Raw genomic sequence first — 9371 nt, forward strand, 5'->3', positions numbered from 1 at the left:
TTTTGAGAAAATCATTTTGTCTGACTTTTAAAGAATTTTTTTGCAAATAATGGTTGAAATTTACAGTTTACAATTTACAAATTACAGGCCTCTCTCATCTTTTTAAGTGGGAGAACTTGCACAATTGGTGACTGACTAAATACTTATTTTCCCCACTGTATGCAGAGAGATCGGATCGTTTGTTTTAGACATGGACATGGCCACATAAGTATCTTTTGGGAGAAAATTGTTTTGATCTAAGTGCATTTGTGAAAACAACTATGTTTTTCCATGTAACTTGTCACCTGTCTGTGTACACAGATGGTAGACTAAAATTAGAGTTTACTGCAGTGTCCTCTACACAAAATATTGTGTCCATTTTGCRTTGATCAGACAGGTATCCAGCTACCAGTTAAAGTCGTTTTCTTACTGTCAAATAAAACTTCAGAGCCAGCTGTCTGTCAAAAGTTGTCTGTCATGGCCAATCTTTGACATAGTGCTCAGTCTGTCTCTCTGCTGTCCCAGGAAGGGGCTGTCATGCTTCAGCAAGCCAGATAATTATTTCCCTCTTATCCCTCCTTGCCAGGGCAATTCTGTAGCCTTCAATAGAAGCCAGGGCCCGCACCACTTCCTATCGCTTCTCTTTCTTCCTTTTTGTCTCCATCTCTCYTCCTTCATCTGTTGCTCTTCAACCTTCTCTCAGATTTCAAGATCCTCTGTCRCCACAGCCTTTCTTTTCTATATTTATACTGTCTTTCATGTTAATAGGTTTGCTCTGGCAATGACAAAATAAGATCAAATCCACGAGTGCAAAAACAGTCACTATATATACTTTTTAAAATTATAATTCCTTACTTATTTGATGTTGCTAAAACGTTTGACCAACATGTTGTTTGTCCGGGCCAACCCACTCCAGTTAGATAGAGGGGTTTATGACTATATAGCGGCACAAAAACATTTTATTTACAAATTAATTAAAATGTCAACAGCAGAAGACCTGTTCACCCAGCCTTACATGTTGGAGCCAGAGTCTGAGCCAGAGCCAGAGGAGGATGATGATGAAATTGTAGTTAGTAAATCCAGTCCTTATTTAGAAGTTCCAATGCAAATAGTGACATATTAATTTAGAAAACATCATAGAAAATAGAGAAAACTGAAAAAGTTGAAAARTATGAATGAAACAGAATATAAAGATGTCTGCGCAGCACCAGAAGAGACTAAATTATACTTCTAGAGACTCCAAGTACACAACAAAATGTATTTAATGGCAAAAATGTGGATATTGCATATGCCCCCTGTAAAAGTAAATGAATGTTTTTTTTCTGGGTCCCAGTACAGCAARTTCCCATCTATCTTACCTCCATCCCATCACACGATGTTAATGTTGCTGAATTTAGTCCTTCCTGCTAGGCATACTGCATACTTCATCCAATGATTTTTTTAGTCTTGTCCTACTTGAAACTTAAAAATAAACAGCATATTCAGTCCACTCCAGATTCAGCCGTTTCACACCATGATGTCCAATTAGGAGCCTGTCTTGATTTTTGGAATCCATGCATGTTAACCTATGGCTTGGGAGCCAAGCACTGGGCCCCCAGCAGATCGAAGACAAACAAACAAGGTCTGCCAAAACAGGCGACAACTGTAAAAGCTGTGTCCAGAAGATAAGATGGAACAATAACCCTTAATAGGCAGAGGAGAGGCACACACCCATCTTCAGCCCTGCTTTTTTTTTTTTACTCCTATCTGTTTTCTAGTAAAAAAAAAAAAAAAAAAAAAAAGTCTATCCTTGTTTTTTTTTTTCCCTGCAGAGAGATTAACAATGCTTAACAGGAGCATGGGCATGAAGATGTGTATTTTTGKGAGGGTTCAGCAGCACACAGACACAACTCAAAAGACGGAGCCTTGCAGAATGAGGAGGAATACAATGCATTCATTTTCCCTTGGGTTGAAATTTGAAGGAGAAAAGTACAACGTGTTTGTTTGCTTCCTGCGGCATCAGCTTTGCAGAAGTGAATGTGGAGACTGTCTTCAACATGCAGCTTGGATTTCCAGTGTTGTCTCTGTTTTTCTATTAGTCTGGATGTATAATTATGAGACACGCCTCTGTCCTGTGSGTTTTGTCAAACATGTATCCAAGACACGTCTCATAAAGGGACACAGGCACGAGGACAGGTTCACATGAGCATGCCAAATTGTCAGGGTTGCATTTCTTTCTTGTCCTGAATGCAGTTAGTGGGGTGTATAAAAGCAGGCAGAAAAGCTTGTTTCTGCTGTGAAGGCCCTTTTTTTTTTACTTAGCGTGGCATTGGAATGCCGGAAGCAATTATCCTATTTTACAAAATTTGAATCATTTCACTGAAACCCAGGTAGAAAGTACCAGTTCCMTCTAACTCTGCCTGAAAGAATGCACAAAGATCCTCTAAAAAGAGAGCGCAGGCACATTATACTGTATCTGATGCCTTTATSCTGAGCTCTGATGAAAGAAACCTACCCTGCTGCCAACTTAGCTCACCTGAACTGAACGCCTTAAAGGAAAGAGACTGTTCTTCTGTAACGGGAAGGAAAATGCTTCTGTGTTATGTTGAAGATTTTAGACGATTGAAGTGTGAAGTGCCATTTCATGCCTTAAAGTTGGATTTCTGTGATGCTGAGATCTCGCATGATGCCAAGAAATAGGGTTTTGATTGGAGAAGGCATCAAACCAAGAAGATTGACCCTAATTTTGGCTCTTGTTCTTTTGGTGGGCTCCTTATCAAAGCATTTTTACCCCACAAAAAGCACTACCCTGCTCTAAAGAAGTATATTTTCTATCACATGTATGCAGCATGACGAACAGCTTAACAGAGACATATTGTATGTTTTATTGTGAACAAGTATGTAACTCTTAGCGTAACAAAACATCTCTTAAAATGATGGAAAACATGTTTCCTGTTGTATGTCTCCTAAGAATAGGCAGAAATAGGAGTCTTATTCTTATTTTTACCAGTTATCTTCTTCTAGGTCGACATCTCTTTCTTCTAAGAGAATAATATTGTTGGGTTTGTACTTTTATGTAAAATGAAGGCAAGAGGAGAAATAAACCAAACTTACAGCAAAGTGCAACTCGATCTTTCCTACGTCCATATTTTCTATAAACTGCATTTATGTCCGTGCCAAGCAACATAAATCATGACTTATGTGTCATTAATATACATAGGTGTCAATAGGAGACGCATGAATGGAAGAAATATGGTTCTTCCCAATAGAGACACAGTTGAAAAATGGGCTATASATAAGGTGAAAATGGAGCCCTACTAGTTTGGCTGCAAATGCCACCTGAGCCTCTGCTGCCCCCCAGTGGGGCACCATATATTGGTGGGAGGGAGTGTTTTACAGCAAGTAGCTGTTAGGATATGTAAACTTTCAATTAGTCAGTCAACTGTGCTAGCTTTGAATAAATATGCTGGTATTTTTTTTTAAGTGGCCGTAGGAGTCTCTTTTAACATTTTTGTTTCTGGTTTCAAATTCATAGATAAAGAAGTAATTTGGAGGATGTGTGGAGACGTGTGGTTAAAGCACACACTGTTTATGTCATTGTGATAGAGATTTCAAAATAGTGTTAAAGGTTTGGTTCATTTACATTAAGATGCAAACTCAGCACAGGGTTTTCAACCTAAGAATAAAAGCATATTCTTCTGTAGATTTGAAGTCACTGAAACCGCTCGTCATCTGGGGCCCCACACCTCAACACACAATAAAATGTGCATTTCTGCCTTGAGACTTCAACCTTTTAAATATTTTTCAGCTTTTCGGTTATCCAGATAAACTATAGTTGAGTCAAACCTTAGATTATTAGCAAAAACCTACCAAACAGACAGAAAAATGTAAAACACTCCATCCTGTTTTTTTTWAGTATGTGGCTTTCCTACAAGAAATATGATGTAAAAGACTGCAATTCATTGCTTCTATCTTAACCATTATTTTAGTGAATTTCCTTTGATCTTCATCTGACGTTGGAACATCTGAGTCATATGATGCGAGGCTGCTGTTAAACCATCGTTTCAACCTTGTTCTTTATGCTTTCCTGGTCACATCCCTGCATTTTAAATGTAATCTGTATAAAAGGGACCTTTTGTGTGTCCTAACTGTGCGAGTCTTTATTGTCCTGCCTACATCTGTGTGTTTTTCTGCCCTCTCTCCGGGTCCTGTGTCATCCTCTGCTGTTCATAAGGAGATGCTCATTTGGATAGCATGTCGAGGACAATGCCATGGCTGTCGCTCTGATAGCTATCCAAGTCCTTGATCTTCTCCCCCTGTAAACATCATTACCACACGCTGCAAACGCACACATTCACAACAGGCAGGCGCACGCGTGCACGCCCCCACAAGCTGCTCATCCAAATCGGCACTAACAGATTAGCAGTGATTATAAACAAACACGGAGGATTAATCCTGTGTACTCTAAGTCTACTTTTCCACTGAGCTAGCCAGGGTAATTACCAAGTGCTAGATTGTTAGTGTAATCACACATGCGTGCACACAGATGCACGCTGGCTGTCCTGTTCCTCTGATTACTTGATATCCATTTCAGTTGTTTTGTGGGAAAGTTTCGGGTATTTTTCGCCGAAGAACTTGTGAGACAGCTGAAGTAAACATACTACAAAGGGTTTGGCACAACTTAGTGTTCAAAACTCACAAGTTTGTCCTTGGTGGTTGTCGGGGAAAATGTGAAATTTTGACAGATCATAGCTGACATGGTCTGCTAGGAACTTACTTTTTGATCTGCTGACCATTAAATGTTGCTGAATCCCCTGTAATTTATGGTACATATGATTTATTTTAATTGTTGGTGTTTGAAAGTCAGCCTGTTTGCACCCCTTTGATGTTGCCATGTTACTACTTTATTTTCTGAGCTCATTGGAACCTCTTTTCCCTTCAGCTATGATCAGATTGTATGACCTACTGTTGGTACGGGTCAGTTGTTTTCCCCTGCAGGGACTTTCTTTTTCTTTTTCTGACAGCTAGAGATGTGATGTTCGCGAACGATCCGAATCTTTTGAATGGGCCCTTACAATAAACGATAGGAACCGAGTTGTGAACAGTGAAGAGCCATTCATTTTATTTTTTTWCGTCAAGTAATTTTTTTCACCTTAACCACGGAGATGATCGCTCCTCTTTTGCTTTTGCTCATAAAACAGRCAGAGCAGTGGGGTACAAAAGGGGGTTTCTGCCTAACAAAACACAGGGTTCCACCCACATGACATGAGATATCCTCGTACATGAATGGCTTTATGAAACAAACGGCTCTTCAAGATCCAGAGCCATTCATCCCATCTTTACTGATTTTGTACTACAGTACTTGTGTTAACATTTTGTTCTGCTTGCCTTTTTTTCTATTTCTATTTGTTTTGCATCTTGTTTGGATTTAAAGAAACAGCTTCAAAATGAGTTGATCTGAGGCRCACCTCAGAAAASTGGTAAAAGAGGGGCTTGTGGAGTTACAATAACAAGGAATTCAGAACAATTGTAGTTCCACTTTATATAGACCCCAACTGAATAATTTAAATGTAAAAAGGATTTAAAAGCCTGATATRTCTCCTTGAAGTTAGCCTCCACTTTGTTTATGAGTGTGGGATTTTTCTGTTTGTTTTCACAGGTTGAAGCGATCTTGGTCAACATCTTCGGCGGCATCGTCAACTGTGCCATCATCGCCAACGGCATCACCAAAGCCTGTCGAGAGCTGGAGCTAAAAGTGCCGCTGGTGGTCAGGCTTGAAGGTAAACCAGCACTTTACACATGGACACAGGCTTGTACAACATTTATACTTCACCCCTTTTTCCGTAAGCTGCTCTTGTCTGGCTCACTCACTTAATCTCTACACGGTGCTCTTTCCCTCCGTCAGAAATATGACACATTGATTTCCCTCTAGTTTGTAATGAAAGCATTTGACCTTAATAAGAATTTCATGATGCTGGATAATGACGCTGTGCTCAGAAGCCACAACATACTGCCAAGCTAACACCTCTGCTACTTGTCACTCACTATGATTCACAACCTATCTTCAATCTCCACCAATAGACACTAGCTCAGAAAGTCTCTATTTACAAGTTTGTTAGTTTATGAAAACCCTCTGCTGCTGCAGCYAAAACTCTGATAAGTACCAGCTTTATGTATCAGGTGAATTAAACAGTAGGATAACTTTGAGGTTTAAAGCAAAGGTGAGGGAATCTTTGACTATCTTGCGATACGATTGCAAATCGATTTTTTTTTTCATTTGAAATTGATAATGTTAGCCCTCATATTTGTTGTGTTCCCAAAGCGTTTTATCCTCATTTTGCAAACCTAGCGCACCACGAAGCTCATGTCAAACTCGAACTCATTCTGTWRAAACCAAAATGAGACCAAATCTTTGCCTTCCAYAAAGACAGGGCCTATTGAATCTCTCTTTCCTCCATTTTTTTTAGTTTCCTCTTAGTTTTATTGCTTTCTGCGCATGCATACATTTCAGAACCTGGCTGCGTGGTAACGTCAGGACGTCCCACGTAGTTACAAAATGGAGGCTAACAGCTGTTGGATTTGCTTTGTTTTGTTTTGTTTTGTTTTTTGTTTGTTTGTTTTATCAATTTTGGGATTTTTTAAATAGATTCTGAATCGTTGTGAATAAGAATCACAAATCTGATGTGAATTGTTTTATTTTTTGTGCACCTCTAGATTAATAAAGACCCTAACTTTATGCTGTTTCAAAGTTTACAGGCTTTTTGTCTCTGTATCTACATTTAGTGAATCTGATCCATCGTCATTGTGCCTCAGTAAGAAGAACAGTGCATTTCTCAAACATGTCACATTCTGCAGGACTTGTCATTAGCAGCAGTCAGAGTAGCAGCTGACACTGATTGGCTCACCTTTCACCTGTTTATGTTAATGTACCCTCTGTGTCAGTTGTGTGTGTGGGTGTGTGTATGTGTGTAGGTGCCGCTCTCAGAGACGTGGGGCCAGTTAGAATTTTGCTTAATAGTCAAGTTCCTCCACAGCAGAAAGTGGGGTGTGTGAGCTACTTTTAATACTTTGTACTAAAAGTGTCTGATTACTCTGTTGGTATTAGGTAACTGTATGTTGCTGTACTGTAGCTTAAAATGGACAAAATGCTAGTTGAAGCATAAAAGCATGTGTAATCTTTTTTAATTTCTATTACCCTTCATTTCCAGTTTTCTTATTTTAAGAGTAAAGGTCATTTCAGCTCCTGAATTAGTCAATGGCAAAGCTCCAACCTGCAAAACTGATCTGGGAACAGCAATAAGAGACAGCTGGAGTCAGATTGATGCTGTTTGTCATTAGTCAGGTCCCTGCCTCAGATAACTCAAACTGTTGTAAAAGCCAGAGGTGGCAAAACAAAGTACAGCTGGAACAGTGTTTTTCTCAGCATGCTATAGGTTTTACCTCAGAGACTTACTTTGAGTGATTTTTATATTGTTAATTTATCTAAAAAAAACTGACTACAATGATTATATTTCTTATTTTGTTTGTAAATGTCTGATTGTTGGAATTTTAGTTTTGTGTCATGTCTGTGGTTTAGTATTTTTATAAAAAAAATAAACAATTGAAAGAACATCCCCCAAGAGTGGTTATTCCATCATTTCTGCCAGGCGTTGTACTTTAAATACAGTAAATGTGTAAATACTCAGCATGCTATAGGTTTTACCTCAGAGACTTACTTTGAGTGATTTTTATATTGTTAATTTATCTAAAAAAAACTGACTACAATGATTATATTTCTTATTTTGTTTGTAAATGTCTGATTGTTGGAATTTTAGTTTTGTGTCATGTCTGTGGTTTAGTATTTTTTATAAAACAAAAAAACAATTGAAAGAACATCCTCTAAGAGCTGCATAATGTTTGCTTTGGGTTGCATGACTAAACCTTTAAACTCCATTGACCCCCTTAAGAACTTTATATAGCTGAAGATCTGGTCCTCTGCTACTTCTGAGCCAAGTATTTCTTTAATGTTAGGTCAAATTTGTGTTTTTTTGCTGATTTAACTCTACATCAGAACCCACTTACAGTGTAACAAACATGCATGACTGCATTTATTTTGAATTAATATCACAGAATTAAAAGTCAAAAAGAATGACTAGAAGCTTTTTTGGAAATTAACTAAAGCTCTAAAGCAGAGGTTTTCCTTAGTTGGGGTCGGGACACACAGTGGGGTTCCGAAACATCAAAGTGGAGTCTTGAAAAGATTTTCTGAACTAAACATTTAAAAATGACGACTAACAACAATTTGTTTGCCTTAGTTGCTACAACAGAGTGAGGAATGTGCACTTACAATAGATAATAKTAGCATAATGGATATTGTTACTAAGCCCTTGTTTATTTAACCTGATATTTATTATCCAGACATGTTTGGGGGCACAGATCTCTTCTACTGTTATTTTGTGGGTCAGTAGCTAAAATATTTGGAACTACTGCTCTAAAACACCATCTGTGAAGTTTACTCTATCTGGCAATATGATATAATTTAGCTCTAAAAACAAACTTACAGTTCATTTAAACTAATCATATAACGTTGGCTCCATTTTCTGAGATTTCTTGCCGTACAAGTGACTGTGTTGGCATTCGAAGTAAACTCAGTGTGTTACAACAAATTTCTCATATTAGACTGTGTAATTTAACCTGACTCACAAACGTTCCACAGGTCAGTACAGTTGGGCAGTCCAAGCACATTCTGCTGGCCGGGGCCTAATCCAAGCTTTAGCTGTGGGTCATTACATCCCGGGCTTCAGTCTTGCGGAGAGGATTGCTTTAGAATCAATCAGCTCAGTYCGCTCCACCGACTGCAGGGCAGTGAGCTCGGCTCAGCGCTCTTCAGCAGGATCAGAATGGATTAACAGGCACACTTTTAATTGGAAAGGCTTTTTTAAAAGACTGGGGTTGATTGCACTGGCGGAGAGTTCTGTATTCCCAAACGAGGAGGAGTATCATGTGGTCTAGATGCTATTAGGGAGGCATCAGCTGATGTGGGAAACGAATGAGTCTATAACTGGCTGTAAGCATTGGCACCTACTCTTATCCAATTCATATTTAACAAAGACAACTCCAAAAGGATATATTTATGTCCGCTTGTGTACAGACAAATATTTGAACCATGAACTGTAGGAGTTGCTTGAAAAAGAGCAATCCAACCCCTTTTTGACAACATAATATACACTCACCGGCCACTTTATTAGGTACACCATGCTAGTAACGGGTTGGACCCCCGTTTGCCTTCAGAACTGCCTCAATTCTTCGTGGCATAGATTCAACAAGGTGCTGGAAGCATTCCTCAGAGATTTTGGTCCATATTGACATGATGGCATCACACAGTTGCCGCAGATTTGTCCAAGTACACTTCGCTGCAGCATGCAGCTCGGGGG

At 38.9% G+C, this 9371-nt stretch overlaps 1 protein-coding gene across 1 annotated transcript in view; it reads left to right on the top strand.

Annotated features, from left to right (window-relative positions):
* Window positions 1–9371, top strand: part of suclg2 (succinate-CoA ligase GDP-forming subunit beta) — a 143702-nt gene that overhangs the window by 123529 nt on the left and 10802 nt on the right. Inside the window, exon 10 of the mRNA XM_014009852.1 lies at window positions 5618–5738. Within this exon, the coding sequence (XP_013865306.1) occupies window positions 5618–5738 (121 nt within the window). The remainder of the gene's footprint in view (window positions 1–5617; window positions 5739–9371) is intronic.

The sequence above is a fragment of the Austrofundulus limnaeus genome, unplaced genomic scaffold (assembly GCF_001266775.1).
Source record: "Austrofundulus limnaeus strain Quisiro unplaced genomic scaffold, Austrofundulus_limnaeus-1.0 Scaffold62, whole genome shotgun sequence".
Taxonomy (NCBI): domain Eukaryota; kingdom Metazoa; phylum Chordata; class Actinopteri; order Cyprinodontiformes; family Rivulidae; genus Austrofundulus; species Austrofundulus limnaeus.